This window comes from Antedon mediterranea, chromosome 5 (assembly GCF_964355755.1).
Source record: "Antedon mediterranea chromosome 5, ecAntMedi1.1, whole genome shotgun sequence".
In the NCBI taxonomy this organism is placed as follows: domain Eukaryota; kingdom Metazoa; phylum Echinodermata; class Crinoidea; order Comatulida; family Antedonidae; genus Antedon; species Antedon mediterranea.
In genome coordinates, this window is record NC_092674.1 from 28,800,677 (window position 1) to 28,826,448 (window position 25,772).

The following is a 25,772-nucleotide window of genomic DNA, read 5'->3' on the forward strand; positions in this document are numbered from 1 at the left end:
GACACTGATAAGCAAGGGGAAGGAGTCGCCCGTTTAAAGTGTCTTTCACAAATCTTCCGGTCCGGCCGGTACGGTTCCGGTCCGGCGGTGAAAGATCCTTAGCACAACCAACCCTCATCATTATATAGTTAAGTCTCCATGTTAATACAATCAAGATTCAATAAAATGACCCATTCATAGGGTTTCCCCGTCTTAAATAACGGTTTTAGTGTATATATTTTCTCCAGTTCGTTTATCGGAAAATCCCTTCCGATGTGTCTCCTGAATAGGGTTGTCCTATAGAGGAGGGGTTCCAATATTGTATGACACGCATTGGGCGATACGCACTCATTTTCATGAACACAAAATGACATACCATAAATCTCCTAATAGTAACCCACACTCTAATAGTAACTCACACTCTAATAGTAACCCCCCTTCTAATAGTAACCCACCCTAAAAAACAATCAAAGAATAATAACCCAGGGTTACAATTAGATTTACGGTGGTGACAATGTAGTGTATAGAATATGATTAGGAATAGGCCTATGGAAACTGTCCCATTTGCCTATATACGGGGCCTCTTCAATTAGCAGTGCGTATAAAACAAGTCCGACTCGTCGTGTGGAAATTTCCTGGTTGACCCTGTTATCTTTCATTATGATGTACGGTGGCCCTGTTATGGTGTGCGTGACAGTTGTGGGCCACCGTAATGATGGGTATCACTCCTCCGTCATATTATGTCTACAGCTAGATGTTATATATAGAAAAGATTTCTCAACACACTTGTGTTTCAGAGAAACAGGGAGAGATAATTATACGAATACTGTTTACGACAGAATAGACTAGTATAAAAAATTAATAGGTTGCGATCAAGCAAACTTACGATTAAAAAAATGGATTTGTTTCTAAAAGATAATTGACTTTATTAATTTTCTTTTAATAGTAATTTAAATATTTGAACTCAGATCATGATCTTTGAATTGCGCGTATATACGAAACTATCGTACTTTGATTAACGTGTGAACACGAATGTAAAACAAGCGGTACCGTAGTTTATGGGGTCTCGAAACTAATATGAACGAACTAAACATTTATATTTTTTATTCAGTTAATAAAAAAAAATCAAATATTTGATTATTACGATATGTGAAACTGCGATTACCATTTTAACAAGCAATAACGAAAAGTACGCCACATAAAGACAAACAATATTATTGCCAATATGTCTATGCCTGATAAAAATTCATTATGCGGAACTTCCGTTATTTGATTGGTTGACATGTATCTTAGTGCGTGCCAGATAGACACGCGCACACTTGCGTACAAACAAAATTATATCGATATATCTTCTCAATACAACAAATTTCATGCTCTGCGCAGGTATCTTCCAAAAAGTGGAAGCAAACTTCCTATAACAATTGGACCACCAATCACAACCGGCGTTATCGGTATAGAATGGGGCGGAGCCTCTGGTGATTGATGAAGTTTGGGACAATATTCAGCACCTGCAGTAATAACACGGTCCGACAGTTTCAGAATTTGATTCGGTAGTGTGGTGTTGAGGAAGACGGTCGACTTGCCCTGGGACTGTACCTGAACAAAACAATGGTAGTACGATCTTTACCACAAGAAGGGATGTTGATATTAAACCAAGACGACAAACTAGATTATATGAATGTTGACGATGGATTTCTACCCCAATGCAATCCAGACTATAATGTGATTTTCCCGCCGAGTCCATTTGACGAGGACGACGAAGATATGCAACAGGTAAGCAAGCGGTAAACATCAAAAGGTTGACGTAACAGATGAAACACTCTGTCAAAAAAAAAACTATACGGTACAGGTCTATTAAATTATAATGTTTAGCATAGTTTATTATTTCAATATTATATATACGAAAATAAGTGTTTTTAATTTGTATAATTTATTATTAGTAAAATGCTGCAAAACACCTATAATAAGATGCCGATGATATGTACGTCGAAACGTATGCGTTGATTATAATACTTTTACTATCACAATGTATGTTTGTTTGTTTAGGATAGTACTACTATAAGATGACTATAGTAAACTGTCGAAATCAGTACACGGCGGTCGTGTAGGAGGCATGTTTACAATACACGGATGTACAGTGAAGGCCAAAATAAATCAATTGGTTACTATGTACGTTTATGTACAGGTTGTAAAGCAGGACTTTATTGTTTTGCGTGGTAACATTTTAATGTGTTCATTTTTAATATAGCGATTTGAGGGTCACGTGTTCTATGTTCGCTATGCAAATTACTGTAGTTTTCGTAAACTATTTCAATTTTACATTGTTGTTATGTTAGTATAGTGGAATAACCTTCCAATAGATTTTAAACATTCACCAATTACAATTGCTTCTTTTAAGCTAGATATAGATCTCATTCTTTTCATAAAACTATTTATGACATGTATTTCAATTTTCGTATCTCAGACAGGACCACAATGTAAAACAGATTGTAAAGTCCATGTTGTTGAATAAATAGTATGCTTTACAGTTAAATCACGTAGAACTATTAATTAATATAAATTTATAAAAATTGTGAATTCCAGTAAAATATCAATTTAATCTTGACATCATTGCTGGTACTTTATGATTGACTGAACTAAAACTAAGTATATAATAGGTCTAGTATAGTCAGAGGACCCTTATTTGGCTCCAAAGTAGTCCCATTCATAGAGGTTATACTATTATGTACTATGTTTCCCTCTGTTTTGTTGAAAAGGTATTTATTGAATCAATTCAAGTTTAAAAAGTCAATCTGGAGGGCCGGATTAATGTCACCCGAATGCCTTAACTATCTTTAATCCTCTGATGTATTATTGGTGTTTTCTTAACTAGGGGCGCGTTAATAACTGACCAGTGTCTGTACAAAAGTAGGCTAGCTACGGTGGTCTATCTGTTCGTTGTCCAAATCTGACAACCATTGACTACGGCTAATTAAAGCGATTACCAGAACAACTATTCTTTATCACTTAATCTGCCGTTTTAATTAAGTTACAAAAGGTCGCCGTCCTATTAATGTTCTCATCTTCTTAGAAATCACCTGATGAAATAACTTGACATCATCTGGGTTTATAGTTGGCTGACTAGGGACCTGGCTAAAATCCAGCATTTTTATTGGCCGTGTCTCTATCCAAATCACAATCGTTTTGTTCCATGTTCCCGACAATTGGGAGGTCTGAACGGGCCCTTAGTAACGCTTGACAAATTCGCGATAGATCTCTTATTGCGTTATGACGTCACAATTTTTTCACACATTCTTTAATTCTTCATTTTCATATATCTTGTGGCGATTCATTAATCTTGATTATTTGCATCAGTACCTGTTATAAAATGCTTCTGTTTTGACTGTCAACACAATACGTACCTACATAAATCGTTTGCTTGCCGTAGGGACAAGTTTAATTCAACTTGAAATTCTATACATGAAATAGTGCCGTTGTAGGTCGACAAGGGGTCACGATAAAATACTATTTACCTTAGAGGGGTTACGATAATTATTAAATGATTTTTCAAGCTATATTATTTTTTAAACACGGGTAGGAGTTGGTTTAGTGGGATTTAAATTGCCAAAATTGAGTTAGCTTTCTATAATTGCAAAAACTGTTTTTACCAGGGTGGTTCTATTAATAATTTATATACTTTTATAGACTCAGGTTAAATTTTAATACCGACATTTCGGCACATCGACTTGAGCATTCAAGCGATATTGCTTTTTAGTTAAGTTAAGTTCCAGGGAAAGTGTTCATGTTGTAATATAAATATTCTTTTAAAATGAAAACTTTAAAAACACACGCATTGTTTGAAATGTTATTAACAAGTTTTTAATAAACCAACAGACCTATTCATAAATAACTTTTATAAAATATTTGTTTTCCCAGTTCGTGTTCATGTTGTAATAATAAGGATTCTTTAAATGAAAACTTTAAAAACACACAAATTGTTTAAAAAGTGTTTAACCCCATAGACCTATTCATAATTAACTTTCTAAAATATTTGTTTTCCCAGTTCGATAGGCTTTCTGTCTCTTCCTATTTAATTGTTAAAGGTTTGCATTCTGTATACTATGTATACAGTACTATGGATGGCCCGTAAGAGATCAGTAATATTGTCAGAAGAGTGACTGCTAGGGATCGTCATAGACAAAAGCCAATAGATCAACAAAATTAAATGAGGGCATATAGATAATGAAAGGCTTAGCACTTGACCTGAACGCCTCTATCTCTACTGACAGTTTGTTTGTTTCATTAAACCTGTTATTCTTTTCGTTTGCTCTTTGAAGCGATAACCCGATCATCAACTCCACATTTTGGTGATGCGTTAAAAATGTTTACGCGCACTAGATTTATAGTTTCGAAAACAAAAGTGATCATAATTGCAATATCCATATAGAAAAAATGAATGCCTAATTTACAATTATTGTTTCATAATACCTAGTATTGTTAATTGCCACATAAAACGTGAGAGATTATATCGTGGGAATCGTATGTTACATGCATAGCAAATTGTCGAAATATAACACGTTAGCATTCATATTTCTTAAACTATAAATTAAACTTTCTTAAATACAGGTTACACAAAAGTACCCTTTTTTCAATTCCCCTTATTTCAATTTGAATGCTAAGAATGTTGTAAGTATCGTCACCGACATGAACCTTAATATTGAAGGTATAATTTACTGCTAATGTTGTTGCCGATAAAAATCATCAACCTAGCCATACCGCCCTAAAAACAAGGGGTTAACTTACTCCCCAGACAAGATGTATTGCGCCATGGGAGCTGACCCCCTTTACCCTTAAGTAGGAAAACAGTTATGGTATCTGTGCGAGGTAGAGATAAACTGGGTCTTAACAAAATTGATGCGTTTAACATAGATTCCGCCTTTTCTGTCAATAAAGGATAAAAGGTAGATTTGAATAGAAATGGTATCAAGTTATCAGGTGAAATGTTGCAGCGCTGTCACAAACCATGATATGAGATAGGTATAGTTTAGGTTGTAGACTCCACTTAATATTGGTAAAATATATAAACATTTTGGCACAAATGGCGTTTAATACTTAGGCTGGAAGACAACAAGGTCATAAACATGGCTGCAGTCGCGTGCTCAAGTTAGTGTTTACCGACTAACCGACCGAATGTAGGCCTAAAAATAAAAACTCGACTTATAATAACAACATAATCAGACATAATAAGTTATAATAGGAGCGAGAAGAGATATTTTTTGGTAGACTTCCCCAATAAAACCCTTCTTCGGTATATTGCACCGTAGTACAGGTGTAAAACCTATTATATTATGACTTTTTGAAGGAAGTTCAAGTTACATGATCGCTATCTACCATCAGGTGTTTGACAATGATCAGACCAGACAACAAGAAGAACAGTATACATTTAAAACAGTGCACCAAAGTTGCACCAATTCAGCATTCATTAATAATTCTTTTAACTTTATACAGTATCAACATTTTTTCTTCTTTCAGACAATATTTGAATTCGACAAGTACCTTCCAAAGGAAGCGCGATCATGCCCATCAGATAGTAACCACGTGATGACACCAGCAATGAAAGAGATCCGACGTCAAAGTGTTTCAGGAATCGATGACTTCTTTTACGACGATAGGTTACCTCTTGATATTCTTGGTAACTTTAACATAGTTTTATCAAACAATATGAAAGCGGAATCGATGGAAAGCAAATCTTCATGTAACTATGCAAACTCGTGTATATATTCTCAAAACGCAAATGTGTCTTGCAATGGCAACAAGGCTAACTTAAACAGACTGCCAAATGGCATCCGTATTAAAGAGGAACCTTCAGATGACTTTCCATCACAGTGCAATATGCCTTCATCTTTACCTAGTTTTTCTACAATGCTTTCCATTCCACGAATTGCATCTGTAACACCGAATCATGGTATCGTCAAAGAAGAATCTTTACATATTGATGTAAATAATTCCCAATTCCAGTCACCGAACTCTTTCCAAATTTCACCGCAGTACATGAACAATAACTCATTTTTCATGCCTCCGACACCACCAAGTTCTCTTCCAGGAACACCGGAGGAAGGCCTGTCAGAGAGTCCTCTAAGACCGCCACCACCCCCATACCCAATTGCCCTAGCCAGTAAGATATCTACCAATCATTTTCAAGCTTGCCAATCAAAGTATAATCGTCGAAATAATCCAGATTTGGAAAAGAGGCGGATTCACTTCTGTTGTTATCCAGGTAAGAACATTTAAATATTGGTAGTGGTTTAGCAGTATTGATAGTGGTTTTAGCAGCATTGATACTGGTTTTAGCAGCATTGATACTGGTTTTAGCAGCATTGATACTGGTTTAAGCAGCATTGATACTGGTTTTAGCAGCAATATCAAACAATTTCAGCAACTAACAAATAATTTGTATATCAGAGATAATAACATATTTTATTACTATTATTTCAAATCATTCACCTTTGGAAAAGTGGCACTTACACAAACTGTATCTGGTCGAATAAAAACTATTTTCTATTTAATAATCTGACATTTCATATAAAATGTCATAATACAAATAAATGTTTGTCACAATTTGTTCTGAAATTGTTGGCGATTTCTTGAGTAGTCCTATTTTAATCCCCAAAACAGGTGACAGAGAATGGAACTGTTCACAAACCACCATCTGGTTTTCATTGGAAAGGCTAACTACTTAAATGTGACTAAAAGCATCAATCAAATGCTTGTCATATGCTTAGTTACCTGGGGTAACCACAAGCAAGTTAAGCATTGGGTTAAGAAAACCTGCTGGGTACCAAGGTTACTCACCTTTTCTTGCTACCTATTTTCACCTGAAAAAGAAACTGGAGAACATGATGGGTTACAAATGTTTTTATTGGTCAGCAGAGTGTGTGGACATATCAGTTAAAAAATACCCTTAACTAAAACAAAAACGTTTTTATTGGTCAATGAGTGGAATAAAATTTAACAAAACAGTTTGAAAAAAACTTTTTCATAAATTTATGTAGATTTTAATTTTAATTTTCTTATTTGTTAAAAATAAAAATTATTTAATATTGAAAAATGTACAATAACTCAGAATAATTAACAAGTTCACATTAAATTTTCACATATTTATTTTAATTATCTCTTTTTATTTTTTACTCAGGTTGTACCAAAGTTTATACAAAAAGTTCACACTTAAAAGCTCATCAAAGAATACATACAGGAGAGAAACCATATCTATGTTCGTGGCCGCAATGTCAATGGAGGTTCGCACGGTCAGATGAGTTAACAAGGCACTATCGCAAACACACCGGAGCCAAGCCATTCAAATGTAAGGTATGCGAACGTTGTTTCTCGAGGTCAGATCATCTGTCGCTGCACATGAAACGTCATCAGGAAAAAGCGCAGAATCGACGATAAACAGGAAACAATCGCTATATTAAAAGACGATATTAACCAGGAAGAATACCTATGTATATTTGTACATTATTAAAGATATCTATGTATATATTTTAGACAAATAATTTCCTATTGAATTTGGTGACAAATCTTAAAATCTTTATAGATGTTAATATTCATAGAAAACTTTACAAGAATTTTGATAGCTGTAAAAATGCAAATTATAAAATTGTCATATTCACCAATATTTTTTAAACTCATGTTTTTTAAGTTGTTAACTTCATCTTTTCATATAAATAATGTTATAACCACATAGCGTTATTTTTCAGTTCAATAAACTCATGTCACAGATTTATAGGCCAACAGCAACAATTTACTCACTAAGGGTGACTTTGCTTAACAAATATTGAAAGCTTTCTTCCGGGGGCAATAATAACCTTTATGTGTTTAATCCGAGGTAAGGAAGCTATTTTCCTTGTTAAACTTCAATTCCATATTGTAAAGTCATTATATTGATGAAATATCCCTAATAATGCCACCACTACTCAAACAAGGTGAAGCAAAGGTTCACACAAAGTAACACTAATTTGGCACAACTCTTTAAATTAGTCTGCGGAAAAGGACAGAGAGGGGTAAACCGTCAGGGTCATCCATATCTTTTAAAATTCCAATTACATGGAAACTACACCCGTAGGAGTCTAAATCAAGAGTGATCATAATTAACATTAAACTCCAGTAGAGTAAACCTTTTATAATAGGAGAGAATGTATGAAAGGACGTTACCTTACTGCTACTGTACGTAACCATCTCACCATCAAATTCTGGATAATTATCTTGAATCACGACAAGGTTAAACTCTAACCAAGCATACAGAAAGTTAAAACATCAGTGTGAAGATTAGTAGATTATTGCACTGAATAGCCCAGGGCTCTTCAGGTAACCACACGCCACCTTCTAATTAACGACCGTTCATTCGTTTGGACCTTGAAATAGAAAATGTTTTACTTTAATTTAATTGTGCCAAATGATTTAATAAAGTTAAATTATTTTTAAAGCAAATAATATGTTCAATATTTAAACTATGCAAACTAAGTCTTTTGGATTTAAAAAAGTATTTAAAATAATTTTTTTTTCTGTTCTACTTTTCTACTCCTAGCCACAAATAGTTTAGTTATTAATATTGCAAAATAACATGGCAAATAACTTAAGCATACACTGAAAAGTTTGTCGCTTACAAAGCATAACAGTTTAAATGTAAGCACATAACTAACAAAATAAGATTAAATTTAGCCTGCAATAAATTATAGATTTTTTAACTAAACTAAGAAAAAACTATTAAGAAACTTTTTGAGGCTGAAACGAGCACAAATTAATGACATATGAACATGGTAAAAATATTATTCAATAGAAATAATTGCAGTAGAACCCCTATTCAGGGGACACCTTTGGGACCCAACGAAATGTCCCCTGAATAGGGGATTGGGCATAGTGTTGAAACATACATAGTACAGTACATTGGTGTCCACTTAATAGGGGTGTCTCAAATGAGGAACTCTCTACTCTATACATTTATAAGCGTAGTAGAATTGAATGAATCCTATTTCTCATATTATTATTCTTATATAAATATACCACCATTTTCAAGTTGCGTGCAATCAATCCACTGTATTTGTTGTTCAATTAATAATCCTACAATAATACATTAAAAGGAGTTGAGTATTAGTAGCATTCCTTCATTGTTAAAGCCTACAATGCGGCCTAAGTATCAAGAATTGTCCCACCAATTATTTATTGAGGTAAAATAAGAGCCAAATAAGTCTTTTGAAATTTCACCAAGTGTTTCTAAAGCCTGTTTTCCACTAGGCAGATTTGCTCACACGAATCAAAACTATCGGCCTGTTCCTTAAGTTTTTTACAAAAATTGTGCAACCAATCAGAGCTCAGGAAATGAGTTATTACATTTTCATGAGCACTTATGCAAACCGAAAAGATCAGAAGATCCGCGATAAAAGTCACAGCTTTTTACTCTGTGGAAACATTGGATTCGCGCGACTAAATTTGTCTAGCGGAAAACAGGCTTAATTAAAGATGTTTATTATTGTACAGATAATTTGTTCACGATTTCTATTTTAGAAAGAATCGAAAAAAAACTTAAATCATTCCATTTTGTAGCGTGTTTTGTATTCATGTCAAATTTTAATACTGTACAATTAATTAACCACTTATAAACGATATTCTTTCTTTGAATATGATAACATTTTGTATTTAATAACGATTAAGAAATACCAAATATTGGTCTCTTAGAACATCCAAGATTTAATGCATGCTTATTTAAGACAATGTTTATGATTAAGATTATGATTAGATGACAATCAATGAACTGTATAAGTTCAGGTGCTTTTTTTAAATGATTCTTTTAATATAAAATATATCTGACAACCCTCCTATTGGTGATGGGCGCTAATTAATTATCTGTATATTTGTTTTGTGTTTCCAATTTCTTTCTTTAAAATAATCGCAATTAAATTTTTATATCTATTCAGGTTTTCATCTGAGAGTAAAACAAAACAACTTTTGGCAACAAATATTAGCAATTTATTTATATCATCTGGCGTATACTCTCAAATATAGCAAGAACAGAGTTTAACACTTGTTTTATAGCCATTCCAAAGCAAAAGAACACTTGAAAATAAGTTTTCTCAAAAAATCAATTTCTATTAACTACTTTTATTTATATTGTTTTGTGATTGTTTTAACTTTTTAGAAAAGATACCATTTTGAAGACTTATAATTTCAGAAAAATATTTGATTCTTTTCTTAGGATCTTTACATTCTTCTACAGTAGAACATTCTTTGATGTTAAGTAATTTATATCTTTCTTCTCAAAAGTTAGTATCCATGGTTACTTATAAATTTGAAACAAACAACTCACATTAAAAGATATTTGTGAAATGCTAAACATTATATATATTTTGGTAACAACTTTGAGAGTTTATAAAAACCTGTTCCATATTATTTTATGCAATTTATTATAAAATGCCAAAAAAGGTAGACTTACAGACAATATAGCTATGTTGTCATACTGAACTGCATGGAAACACATATTTTATTATATTGTACTGTATGAACCTCAGTCACCGCTGGGATCTGGTTTCCTTTTGAATACAATATACAGAATACTAAAACATCAATGTGTATTTGTGAACTATATCATACATGTTGATGACTTCCCATAGGTTTCAATGAGATAAAGTTAAGTAGACTAACGCTTGTTTGCTTTTTAAAGTCAATATATTTTAGATATTGTCCATGTAAATATATCCAACATTCCGAAAGAGTAAAGTGGTTCATTACATTGTCATAACAAATACATTGCCATATAGTAACCACAGAAACATAAATATAATTATGCTATTTTTAAATTTTATTTATTTTTAACCTGGTGAAATTTTATGCAAAAACAATTTGCTTTTTCTTATGATGTATAATTAATTACTTAGGATTTCTTTAAAAAAAAATATTAAAAGAAATAACCGTAATTTTATATGCATATCTCTAAAACATTGTGATTTGTATTTTATTTAAACAACATTTCGTTATTATTTTTCTTATTAAGAATTGAAAAAAAATGTGCAAGGTAGGACAGGATGCATTCATCTGATATTTCTTTTTAAATATCTATGATTAAAAATTGTCTTTTTTACTAATAAAACAATTTGAAAAAAGTAAATATGAGGTGTTTGTTTGTATTTTTGTTGTTGCAAAGGCGAAATTTCCAAAACCGCTGACAGGATGTACGATGACGATTATGATTTTTATAGAAAGTTAACTTTCAAAAAGGATATGGAAGATTATTATTATCATTTTAATCTGAATTTGTAGGGGTGTTTAGCAATGAGAACATGTGTATGAAAATGTGTTAAATGGCAGTCTTTTTTAAATCCAATATGTCCGTTTTTCTTCAATTTTCTTGGTGGCAGAAACACATTTTTAAAAACTGGTTAAATGGCAGCATAAAAAAAACGGTTAAAAACAACCAAAAGATTTGGGTTTATAACGTTATTTAACTGGCTATCGCTGTGGAATTTTTAGCTGCAACACAAAATAATGGTTATTCGATTGACAGTTAACGTTTTTTGTCAACGACCAAACGCAAATTTAAACAGTTATTAGAAGTGATTAAATGTTTAGGTTTAAAAATTAGATTTTTGAAATAAATGGTTTATACTGTGTGATATGCAACAGTATCCAAATAAATGTCCTCATTAAAGAAATTGTTCCAAGGCCATCTCCTGAGGAGGTTATCACTCTCTTATGAGTCAACCTCACAAGTCTACTGGGCGTGTATGAAACTGTGGGGGCGTTTACCAGGGAACCTGTAAATACGTCAACAATTGTAAATAATCCACTCAAACAATGATGATGATTCACTTCACTTTTATTTATTCAATTTTTTTATTTTTAAATATGCTTTCATAGCTACAACTTGGGTTGGGTCAATAAGAAATAAGAAATATTGTTGCTATTTGACAACATCATATTTTTTAAAATCACTCTGCCCTAATGAAACCTGTTATAATAAGGTTTATAAACAAATAGCGTGCCTAACGCATGTACAGAAGCGTCGTGATGTTTGCTCCCAAACTTCTCATCGTACATTGTGCAATGACGTTCCTTGCAAAATCAAGCCATTTTCGATAAACCTTATTATCGCATGTGAGGTGGGTTTGATTGGTCTCCTTTTTTCCGTTTTTTTATTCTTTTTGCAACATTTTTTGTTGTTTTTAGTTTCATGGTTGCATTTCTCATGGTTTTCAAAAGCGCCTTGAGCACTTTGTGGATATGTGCGCTCTATAAATCTTTTTATTATTATTTATTATTATTATGTCATTAAAATGTCTTTTAAAAAAATGTATTTATTCATTATTAATATATTTATTTTATATTTCTTAAATTATAATGATTTTTTTGTATTTAATTCAATTTTAGAATATCTTTTTTTAGGCTAGCCAAACTCAAGATGTTGCATATCAGAATTAAACCGTTTATGGCAAAAATATAATTTTTAAACCTAAACATTTAAACATTTCTGCTAAAATTTTGCTCCCAAATTAAACGGTTTAAATTTGAAAATTCTTCAAAATGAAACGTAATCAGATGGTTTTTTAAATGTTATTGTTTCTCATCTTCATTCTTTAAGCGACAGTAAGCACATATTGCAATGCCACTCCTGTATGATGCAATAAATCAATTTAATTGATTGGATTTCAAAAAGTTTAAAGCTCTGTCTACACTATCAAACTTTATTTGACAACAAATGTGTTGTGCTCAATGGACATGATTTGGGCATATCATTACCATATTTGGGCACATCACACTTTTTTTGTCAAACTTGTTTTATAGTGTGGACAGAGCTTAAGTTGTCCTTTGTGATAGATTCCCTCATTCTTACTTTCATTTTTTTTGGATGAATCACAGCCCAAAAAAAAATGGTTTATTTAAAAGAAAAAAACACATTTCTGATGAAATAGTTTATACAGTATATGAATATGTGGTTTGGCTCAAAAAAGGTTCTTGATGTCAACTGTTGTTTTGAGAATGTCATTCAACTAAAATGGAGGTAATTTATTCACTTACAAGTTGAACCAGTTATTTTTTCTACTTCATAAGATGTCGAACCCGTAAAATGTACACAATGTGACGCTTTTATGTTTCAATGTTTACTACAGTATAACCAGCTAACCTTTTACAAAAACAGAGAATGTCTGGAGAAAAAAAACCATGTCAAAATATTTGTAAACCGACATGTTTTTTATTTTACCTATTTGGCATTCCATAAAACATAAAGAGCTGTAGATTGGGGTGATTGTTAAATTAACTAGTACTGTAGTATTCAATCAATCAATCAAGAAGTTGTTAAACATCTGTAAGTCCAACTTCTGCCCACCTTGTTATATTAAGAGGCGCCAAGATTAAAACCACAGCATTTGGCCAAAAAAAAAAGAAGTATGTAAGACTCTCAAGGTTATTCTTGTTTAGTGGTGTTGATATACATGTAAGTAGTTCATAACAGTTTTAAGTACATTTGTTTTTATTGTGCTTTTTTTTAATTTCCTCTTTTGTTCATGATTTATGTAGGTCATTGGAGGACAAGCGTGGCAAATATGAGGGAAATAACCAAATTTATAGAAAACAGCAATGATATTTTACAAAATTATACCATAAATGGTTTAATAAAGGAACCACTTCCTCAAAGAATACAAATTATTTATAAAATATAAGAATTTAAGTTATTTTTAAGTGCATTATGTGGTTTATAATTTAATTTTGGAATATTGTTTTGTTTGCATCCAAATAAAAACCTAAAGTTGAGAGCAGTGTAGAAGATTTCAGGATGGTACACAAGAGATTATTTTTTATGGATAATATTTTTATTTATTTAACATCTATACAGGATTACATAATCAGGTAAAAGAAAACCTTTTATGTGACAACAAAATGTGCTCATATATGGACATGATGATGTCATATCACTACCATATTTGGGTATATCACTACCATATTTGGGCACATCACACTTTTTTTTGTCAAACTAGTTTGATAGTGTAGAAAGAGCTTAAGTCAATTTTATATTTTGGTCTTGCATACAAAGAAAAACCTAAATTGATAACTAGCAGTTTGTGCATCTCTCAATGACCACTGCAGTTAGATTCTGCGAAGTGTCTTACTTACAAAGAAATACCCAAAGTTGGAAAATAGTAAAAATTCTTTAAAAACATCAATCAGGTTTGAATACTTCAAGCTGTGTAATCACGAGTCGTTAATGTTGGTGTTAATAAACTATTAATGTTGGTTTAAGTGGGATTATTACCACGAAACTGAGGCCGGAGATTATGCTGGGTAGAAAACAGCTATAGCTGATGATATCAGGGACTTCAACTATGATAATGAGGCCATTAACAGTGAGTAGAAAACAACTATATTAACAATAATACCAGGGTCTTGTGTACTAGAATATTACTCTGATATTTAGGAAATTAAAAGTTACGGTAGGTAGAAAATAACTATACCCAATGATACCATGGTCTTGTATACTAAAATTTAAAAAAATTTACTCTGATATTGAGCCAATAACAGTTACAGTGGGTAGAAAATTGTATCAGAAACTTTGGCCAATATTAAGGGGAAAATTGTTCTGTTGATTGTACACAGTTTGAGATCTTGCCAATGTTGTACATCCTTTATTATTTGTTAGTTTGTTTTATTTGGTGCAATACACCAGGATAACTCATAAAGTTGAAACAGCTTATTTCCAATGGGGTCCTTATAACATTTTTACAAACATAGAAAACACATTTTTGTTTGTTTTTATAATGGAAAAAATTGATTGAGTGATTAATAAAATATCAATGAAATTTAAAGTTATTTATACTATGTGCCTATTCCAGAGATAATCATGGGTATTCCAACTAAAAATGAATGAATGGGTTTTTAAAAATTATTAATAACTTAACTTAAAAAATGCTGTTATTGTGTGTCAGTTATCTAAATGATTGATTTATTATTTGTGTGCAACAAAACTTGATATAAAAATTTGGTCTTTTATATTTTAGAATATATTTTTATTATACAGTAAGCACACACTTATAATAGGACTATAACACTTGAGCTGAAATCTCTAAAAGTCATGCCCTTATGAACTTGAAGCGGGCATCAGACAAGAGAACATGTTTTATGGTGGCTTCTAATCCCCTTTTACCAGTCATTAAAAAAGTTCCTTAGGCCTAATATTTCAAATATTGTCTAGAATAAGGTCAAGTTCATAATAGGTATTAAATAGATTTAAAACGTATCTAATTACAATAAGTATCAAAAGATCTCTACAATGAACTCTTCGATTCAGTCTGTTTTCAAGGTTGCGTCATCCTCGTTCAGGTTGATTAGCTAAGCATTATGGGTACTATACAGTAGGTTGGTTAGCCAAGCATTATGGGTATTATTAAAACTGAACAATAACTACTGTAGACTTGCGTGCTAGCAACATGTTTTGGTCTACTGAATTTTAGATGATACAAATTCTAGAAATTACTATTTTCTTTTACTTTCTAATTTGACAACAATCACATTAAACACAATACAGTAACATGTATAATTTATGGGAAGTTATTTTTATTTTAATAATAATTGATACTTTATTATTTCCATGTTTTAAATGTTATATTTAAAATGGTGTTTTAACGCATCTCTTATATTACAAAGGAAGACAATTTTCTAATATGTTTTTAAAATTACGATGAGGAAAGTTAATCAATGTGTATATTATTAATATTTACAATTTCTAAAATAGATTATAACTTTTATCTAAAGCATAAAGTTAGTACTGGATCTAGAATGATAATTTCATTTCTTGTCAGAAAAGTAAATAAAAAATATGTACTCTTCCTTTTTAATGGGGTTTTTTTTTCAGGAAAATTCAATGGTTCTTATAATTATTATTTTTTTAATTCAAGCTATTTAAATTTTTTTAGCTACTGATGCAAATACTGTAGGCATTTATTTTATTAATAAGATTTTTCAGTCAATTTTTCCTTTTTAATTTTTGTTTCACTAAACCCTTACTAAACCTCCACCAATGGACACATCAAATCCCCAATCTTTTCAGATTATATACAGATTATTGGGATCTGCTGGGTCAGATATAAATGTTTGTATAGATATTAATTTAGGAATAGATCAAGGTATTATTTATCTCAAAATTTAAGATTTTAGTTTTGATATTTTTGTCACTTTGTTTGTTTCGGTTTATGTGCTTAACACCTCTCTTTATGTTATTAATCAAGTTTAATAGTTATTCAAGCTAGAGCACAGTATAGTTTAGTGATTTATGTATGTTGTACGATTTGTCAAATACTTTATTTTGTCAACAAAATACTGACCTGCTTGGATGACCTTTTCTAATATCTTTAATATTTTGTAACTAATTAGACATGGGTTTCTTTAGCCTTCAGAGAAATTTGACCACCAATTTAATTCAATATAAATATCAACAAATTTTTTAAATGAACTAGACTAGAAGTGTAGATTACACTGTGCAAATATTTGTTCAACAAAAATACTAAATACTGATCTGGTTGGATGATCTTTTATAATATGTGTAACTAATTAGACATGGACTGCTTATTTTATAGTTTTCAAAGAAATCTGATCACCAATTTTATTCATTTTAATTATCATAAAAAATGTCAATATATACAGTATGACCTAGACTCCGAGGAATACCCTGGTTTTCTAAAAAAAATCTGACGACTAGAAGTCTCAAGATAACAATGCGTTTAACTTTCAATATGGATATTACTTATTTCGTCAATTAGTCATGGACCAACTGGTTTTATCTATTCCTTTTGAGAATTCTCACTATTATTGTGTAAAGTGTTATCTTTAAGTATTGTTGATAAAAGACAATTGTAGCTTTTTGATATATAATTTGTCCATCCGATTTTGATGGTACTTCACTAAGTACTGAAGCACCTGCTACCAGCTGGTAATTAAACACTTTTTAAAGCGAATTAACCGCCATTGTTTAAAAAATATCAATTCAAAACACTCTATCCATTTGCCATCAATCAGGACCAATTTGGCAAAAAACAAATGCATTGCAAAACTCATAAAACATAGGAGCAATAGAAAAGTGACATCTTAGCTTTGTGGGCTAAGTTTGGGGTGAACCTAAGCAACTTTCCCATGTCTCTGAGTACTGTCGGATTCCATGTTGGTTTAGGAGCTATTTTTGGTCTTTTCTCTCTTTTCAGATTGTGTTTTTAAAACAAAATTGCATTTATATAAGTTTATCTGGGCCTCTGTGGAGAAATAAAGCTGAATTGAATTTTTCAGCAGAGTTCATAACAAACATAGCAATCTTCTTTATATTACTATTATTACATTTATACAGTTTAGCAAATTAGCTCACTTTTTCATTTGTGTGATTTCGTACATGGACAACAGGCTATATTTTACAAACATACATAATATTGCTTAAATACTGTTGTACAGTTTATGTGCTTACCACCAAGCAAAATACCATAAAACCTCGAAAAGAAGCCCATGGGCTTAAACCTCGAAAAAAAGCCCATCTCGAAAAGAAGCCCCCCTCTACAGTTTGCAAAAGTACACTCGAAAAGAAGCCCCTGGGCTTCTTTTCAAGATAGTATGGGCTTCATTTCGAGACAGACTACTCAAACTGTATTGAGATGATGACGAAATTATTGTATTTGACGGTGAATCATAGGACTGTTTTTTTGCTTTTTATATTGTTTTTTATATTAAACATAATTTCATGGTTGAAAAAATGTCACAAAAGTCACATTATTGTAGTAGAAATTCACAAAATTTAAAGCATTCATTTCGAAAAGAAGCCCCCCTCTACAGTTTGCAAAAGAACTCTCGAAAAGAAGCCCATCTCGAAAAGAATCCCATCTCGAAAAGAAGCCCATCCAAGAGCACTAAAAAAAGAAGGCCATGGGCTTCTTTTCGAGGTTTTACGGTATATATGTTGAAAAATGCATTAGACTTTCTAATAACGAATATATCAAATATAAGTATTTGTTCAGATTGCGAAAAGTAAATGGACAAGTGATGGAGCCATGCTGTTATTATCGAGAAAAAAAACGTTGCTAATCAGGCTTTACTCTGTTCTTCTCTTCTCTATTTTCGTTTTCTCATTAATTGATCGGGGTTTTACGGCCGTTAGTCTAGTCAACAAATTAAAATCTTATTTACACATCAAACAGAAACAACTACTGCTTAGTAACCGTAAACTAAAGTAGTTTGTTGATGATCACCGGGTGTTCTGCCCACACGCACACCAGGACCTTTAGCTAAAATCCAAAGAGAGCATGTACAGGCAATATGATACTCTAACCGCATACAGTATGCTTCGGGTCTTCCTAAATGGTCAGTTCAACACCGATATCGCCGATATTAGTTTTAAATTTTCCGTATTGTCGTGGGATTTTTACCGGAATAACACACAATAGGCCGATTCATTATTGTTCTGATTAAGAATTGTGGTCACGCAGCCTACACACTTTTTGTGTACATATTGAATTTTTAACAGCTTCTTTTCATGTGAATTTACATTAATATTGCACCATAGATTTTAACAATACACTAATCCTATGTTTTATACGATGTATGTGTTCATTTTTTATGACACACTAAAGTCATTGATTTCAATTTCCCTTAAAAATGTATTCAATAACATCATCTACGTCAGTTGATTTACAATACGTACAATGTACAAAAAAAATGTTTCTTACGTAAATATAGTATTGTTGAACTGTCTCTTTATTAAACATGCTTGGTTTACTTAACTTTACTGTAGTGTCATGAGTGAATTGAAGATAGGCTCTCAACAGTTCATTCTGTTATACTTTGGTTAAGTGTATACACACTAATACAGTTTATATTTGGATGGAAAAAATATAATAAAAAGTAATTGAGACAAAAAATTGAATTGAAAAGAAAAAGTTGACATTACTTTTACAATACATAATATTAAATAAAATAGTTTTTATTTCTCAAATTTTATTTTTATAGGCCTACATACTACAAATATTTAAAAACAACCATAAGGTTGATATGATGATTTTACAACAAAGGTCTCTCAACAATTTCATAATTTGTAGAATACAAATCTAAATAATTATGAATGAATATAAGTATACAAAATTTCAAAAACAATTATCTAGTACAATATTATTCATATTCAAATATTTTGTCTTTATTCTTTAAATTTTCACATCAGTACAGTCACAGTCAGAATAAAAATAATAATGTTGACTCAAGCATGTTTGACGATTCGACAAACGTATGCCATTGCTATTAAACAGACAAAACTTGTTGTGAAAACACAAATGCTTTACAAGTATTGCAAAATTACAAAAGACCAGATAGCTATACATATTAACCATAAATTAAGTAAAAACTAAATCATGCATGATATACTACATTGGAATATTATGCAATTATGATGAAATTCTACAATAATTGGTGACACATTTTACATGCAATTCTGTTCAAGTACTATACTATTATTTTATAGTAAAAGTGTGGTTTGTATTTTTTTTACAAAAACCACAGATTTGTTGTCTTTCTATATTTTAAAATGACTTTCATCTTCTTCAGTAGAATTTTTTTTTTTAAATATTAAAAATGCTGGTAGGTATGCACAGTAGTTATAATTAGAATTGAGGAAAAACGGTTCCTTCTGTAGTTTGACTAAAACTGTTTAAAACAATTTTTTGATAAGAGAACATATTGCAGATATCATTTACTATTGTTTGACTAAAATAAAGAAATTATTGTGTAATTACATGTAACAATAGATAATAAACACTGGAACAATACAATTAATTAGGTCAATTAGAGGTCAATCAAACTCACACCAATTCCTAAACAATAAGATAAGTATGAATACTTAATTATGCCTACTTAGCACCTGCCACAGTTTTAATAACTATCTTTACTATCTAAAATTTACTGGTACTCAGTCTATGCAGGAAGTTGTACAAAAACTAAAAAGTTGTACAGAAACTAAAAAGTTGTACAGAAACTAAAAAGTTGTACAGAAACTAAAAAGTTGTACAGAAACTAAAAAGTTGTATAGAAACTAAAAAAGTTTTACAGAAACTAAAAAGTTGTACAGAAACTAAAAAGTTGTACAGAAACTAAAAAGTTGTACAGAAACTAAAAAGTTGTACAGAAACTAAAAAGTTGTACAGAAAATAAAAAGTTTTACAGAAACTAAAAAGTTGTATAGAAACTAAAAAGTTTTACAGAAACTAAAAAGTTGTACAGAAACTAAAAAGTGCCAGCTAACATGCAGGTTTAGCAAGGCTATGAACAAATAAACAAAGTAGCCTCAGTAAACCCGCCTGTTGGCTGACACTACCTATGTTCAAAAGCACTATAGAGTTAAGCATAGAGTTAATCTGGCACGAAGAATTGTACACAAGTTTCAACTGACGCAAATGCTTGTGGTGTGATACTGAAATGCTTTATTTGTCCATTATCATAATAAAATAACAATAGAAATTTATCTTAAAGATTGGAAATGTTAGTACAATAAAAAAAACAGATTAATATAAAATATAAAACACAAATTCATATACAGAGTACACACAATATTTCACAAAACTAAAGTTTTAAAATGTGATAACATTAACAATTTAGAAGTTAAAATACGATAAAAATGCATTAAACACTTAAAAAGTTCAAAATTGATAAAAGTTGTTTCAAAAGTGTTTGCCAATCTTCAAGACAAATTTCTATTGTAATATTTTTATGATGATGAACAAATTTAAGCATTTCTGAATTCAGATTACAACAGAGTATATCAGATGAAATTTTTACGTTTGAACATAACATGTTAAACCTCTTTGCCAATTACCTCCAATAGAGAAAAAAGCGCCTACACATGCTACTGTCAGGTAGAATAATATTACACAGGCTCAGAAGAGTGGTCAATGTTTTGTTAAAATGACAAGAACAAAGATGTGGTCAGCAAACTATCTCCTGAAACAGGCTCAAGTTGATTGAAAACTCACAGGCCTAAATTATCATCTTATAAACGCTGGTAACCGTTAGCAAGGTCATTCACAACAGGAGAAATTCTTTCTTTCCAATTAGTTTCTCCAAAGATAACTACTTTATCAACTTTTTTAAATTACAAGTGTTATACCTGTACAATTAGACACTTTCAGGGTTGAGTTCAATTAAAGCTTATACAAGTTGTTTTAAGTATACAGTAAAGAAATGTAGTAATTGAAGACTTAATTTATCCTCCTAAATTTACTTTGAAATTGAAAATTGCATAATCTAAGAAATGTTGAAGAAATTACATTATTAATTGAAAAAACATGTAGTCCTACTGATATTTAAGATAATATTTACTGGTCCATCATAAAATATGTTGAAATTCATTTTCCAAATGGTGTACACATACAAAAATACATAAAAACATTTACATATTTTAGGATATTGTACTGTAGGTTGTTTTTGTGGAAGTTGCTAAATGTTAATTTCCTGGTGACATTTTTGTTTCTTTTTTGTTTTGAAGATTTGTATATGGATTTACTATCCAAAATAAAGGAAATGAATGAATGAAATATAAAAACATATATAGTGACAAGGTTACTAGATTATTAATATTATTTATTATTATTTATCTAATAAATAATAATAATGAACACTTTAGTGCTACAATCAACTCGCTTGAGTTGACTCAAAATGTCTTTTTACTTTTAAATTCTTCATTTTATGCTAGGAGAATGTGAATTTGGGATTTTTATTTAAAAACATAATCAAACAATATAAAAGTCTAGAAGTTTCTAAATATTGGTATTTGGCCATTGAAGACTCTAGGCTTTTAACAATCTTTAGAAGAAAGATATTGTGGTTTACAGGGATATGCATGGAATATAATGATGATTATGAGTAGTGATGCAGTCATTGTTATTAGTGGTAATATCAATAAAACGAAAAAAATAAAACTTCCATCTTTATACCTAGACTTATTCAAAAACAATGTGGGTGTTAAAAAAGACTTAAGTAAATGAATCCACCCTTAAAAGCTTATTTAAATGTTTAATAATAATAATAATAATAATAAAAAAAAAAAAGAAAAGAAAAACTCCCAGAAAATGAGTACTTAATTGTAAAACTACAAATTTTACAACCAATAAATATATTCTTTACTATCGATAATTTATGAGCAATAATTTAAAATTAAAAGGGACGACCGAGGAAAACATTAATTATAGTAAAAAGGAAATAATATTTATTACACAAAAAAGTAAGATTTATCAGCCAAAATATTTGTCTAGTAGTAATTTTTGGATCATGTCCAATCCCATCAGACTACATCAACCAGTCATCAACGTAAATTACCACGCAACATCTTTCGTCCATTTTAGTTTGACCACATCAAACCATATTGGTCTCCTTTATGTTGGACGACATAAACAAACAGAGTACTCAGTGGGCTTCTTGGAAACCTACCGTCTCTCATGAGAAATCAATGACCTGCATTGCTATGTACAATTTGGTTTCATGGGTAATTTGTTTAAAATGATTACTACAAGAGACACATTGGTTTGTAACATTTGTATTATTAACACAAACATCCTTTATGTCACTTATTTATTTTGAAAGATTGGTAAAAAGTACAAATAAATATGACCGATAACTGACTTGGATTGGTAAAGTAGATTTACAATTAAATAATTAAACAACCATCCTTTATGTCACTTATTTATTTTGAAAGGTTTTCTTTGGTAAAAAGTAAATTAAATAAACATCACTGATAACTGAAAAGCTTGTAGATTGGTTACAATTAAATAATTAAACAGAACAATAGCAAACTAAACTTGAGAACATTAAAAATGCAAAAGTAGAATCTAAGTTTTGTGATACCAAACACCAAGAAAGCTTCTAGATTTGTTATGATTGGAAATCACAACAACAAAAAAACATTTCAGAACATTAAAAATGCAAAAGATATCATTTCTGTGATACAGAATTAATTAATTATAATTAATTGATACTTAAATTATATTATTAACAAGACATGACATGATATGATTTATTTATGAACATTTTAAAACTACTTTCTTGAAAGTAATATATTTTAACAACGCAAAATATCTATTATAAAACACAGTGAACAATTCTTCATTTAATGCAATTTTTCCTACTTGTCAATCAACCTACAGTACCTTTTGAATGTTGGATAAAATATTTATAATAAAAAAAGTAAACAAAAAAAATTGTAAACACTCGTATGATACTTGATAGTTAATGGCAAGGGAATAAATTTAACTTATTATTTTGCTATTCAATATTTTATAAAAACAATTTTATTTTTGAATGAAAAAATTCTTAATATGTACTGTATATACAAAAAGCTGAACATGCATTAGAACCATTAATTGTATCACCATTGGTTATAACTTTTCTGTTCAATAGAACGTCATCTGATGCATAGTTAACCAATCAAACGGCAAGAATACAATCAGGTATGCCTAATATTTACTCTCACTACCATACAGTAAATAATATTTGTTTGAGAAACTTTTTGTCCACAGATCTGCTAACAGCACTCATTGTGTTCATCCCTTTCTTTTCGCTGCTTTTTTTTATTCTTTTTTTTGTTTTGTGTTTTTGTATTCAGTGATAAAGTTTAATAAATAAATAAATAAATAAAATAAATAATAAATAATAAGTAATATTGTATATTTTATCACAGAGGTTTATTACGACTTTATTATACACAGTAGAGTCCTTTGGAGCTAACATTGAGGGCAGTATAATATTATTACACAAATTAATATAATTTTAATGTTTCCTTTTCACAAGTAGTAATAAAAGCAAGGACACAACATGGTAATAAAAATAATTGAATTATGACATCTTGACAACAGCAAACAGTGCCAAACAAACAGGACAAAAATAGAAATTTTGAACGCCTGCCAAAAAACGATTATAAAGATGATGATTCAACATCATAGAGGGTTAGGATGAACATTCTTGTGGAATAGAAGAAGCAGGTCTCCAGAGGGCTGATATAACCCAGGTCAAGAACTACAGATCATCTACTACACGCTAGTTTCAGCCAACTACCTCCGAACAATAAATGGAAAGTTCTGAGGTACTACAGAGCGTACATAATTACTATGGAAAGTTGGCTCACTTTACAGACATTATAAAGATGGAGAAATACTCTACGTAGATATAAAACGAACATACAAAAGTATGATTATAATTTGAAACCCACAATTAGAGTAAACCACACAATGGTTTAATTTTGGGTATCTGTGATCGTATATAATACAACATTACATTCTTTTGATTTTAAATGGCCTTTTTGTTTTCACTATGTGCCACTGGACTATACGCTGCCTGTCAAGTTGATAAACTTACAAAATGGTATTTGCAATATTAATAGCAAATCACATGTTATTACATTAAATTGTGTAACTTTTGTCCCAGTTTTCTGAAAAATTTCTGCAAAAATAATACTGATCATTGATGAAAATTATAGTTTATCTTAGCTTGTGGAATGGGATCTCATATGTCCACGCAATGTATTAATTACTTAATAAATGACTAACTTTCAACCAATCAAATAATTGTCCTTACTCTTGCATGTCATGTCTTAATTTTTTGGAAAAGGTATAAGTACTGTAGTCATAATTTTCATCAATGATCAGTATTATTTTTGCAGAAATTATGAAATCTGGGACAAAAGTTACACAATTTAATGTAATAAAATATGGTTTACTATTAATATTGCAAATACCAACATAATCTGTGCTTATATACATCCTGCCTTACTATTTTGTAACAGTGATATATGGATTAGCTTACAGTGATATATGGATTAGCTTACGGTGGGCTATTAATTTTATCTTTTACAATCAGTAGTGCGTATCTAATCTTGATTAACATTTGCCGTTTTTATGTAATTTGTCAAAATATATAATTTATGTGTTTTTCATCAGGTATGTGGGCCACATCCTCTGTCATCACAATACAATTGATAGTCTAAGCTTCGAATCAAAGCTCTTGGTATTCAACTATTGTAAGTTGGTCGCCAAATGGCTGGAGTCAGTGAAAAAATGGAAAATTAATAAGTCTTCGTTATTTAATGCCTCTATACCACTTATTTTTTAATGTACCTGTAGCGTGTGAACACCACATGTCGGTGGTTTGCCTTCTAATCCCATGGTCCAGGGTTCAAATCCTAACATAGTGCAAGGGTTGTAATCACTGTTTCTACCCCTTTCCAAAAGCCTAAAATAAGACTTAGTAATAAGCAAAAATATTTAGTCCATCCATCCTATAATTGGGGAGTTAAACATATATAGGTGCTTTTCCAAAACGTGAACTTGGTCAACATTTCATAATGACGTTCGTTCGTTCGTTTTTATTTCACAATGCATCAAACTTAATATTTTTACATAATAAGTATTAAATAAAAAAATGCAAAGCCTGGAAAAGCTCAATATAGAGCTTTAAGCCTGGTTTCACCAGTACAAAATACACTAATAATTGTATCAATTACAATAGACAATAAATAAATATTAATTAAAGTAGTAGAAATAATATTATATATATATATATATATATATATATATATATATATATATATATATATATATATATATATATATATATATTTTTTTTTTTATACACAATTACGCTACAGGACAATACAAACACAACAAGAGGACAAACGTAAAGGGTATAGTATATGTACTATCATATATACTTGCAGGAGGTGAGACAAAAAAAAAGTTTGATGAAAAAGTTTTATTAATACAATCTGT

General features: G+C 30.6%; 1 protein-coding gene and 1 long non-coding RNA gene across 2 annotated transcripts in view; one reads left to right on the forward strand and one right to left on the reverse strand.

Annotated features, from left to right (window-relative positions):
• Positions 1-1,337: 1,337 nt before the first annotated feature.
• LOC140050283 (Krueppel-like factor 5) lies at positions 1,338-7,407 on the forward strand. Its single transcript, XM_072095404.1, has 3 exons — positions 1,338-1,752; positions 5,491-6,235; positions 7,151-7,407. Exons 1-3 carry the CDS (start codon positions 1,588-1,590, stop codon positions 7,405-7,407), a joined length of 1,167 nt encoding a protein of 388 aa, XP_071951505.1. The 5' UTR covers positions 1,338-1,587.
• Positions 7,294-25,772, reverse strand: part of LOC140050284 (uncharacterized) — a 29,188-nt gene continuing 10,709 nt past the window's right edge. Inside the window, exons 3-4 of the long non-coding RNA XR_011845378.1 lie at positions 8,170-8,369; positions 7,294-7,421 (exon numbers count right to left, since the gene is read on the reverse strand). This is a non-coding gene — a long non-coding RNA (uncharacterized lncRNA). The remainder of the gene's footprint in view (positions 7,422-8,169; positions 8,370-25,772) is intronic.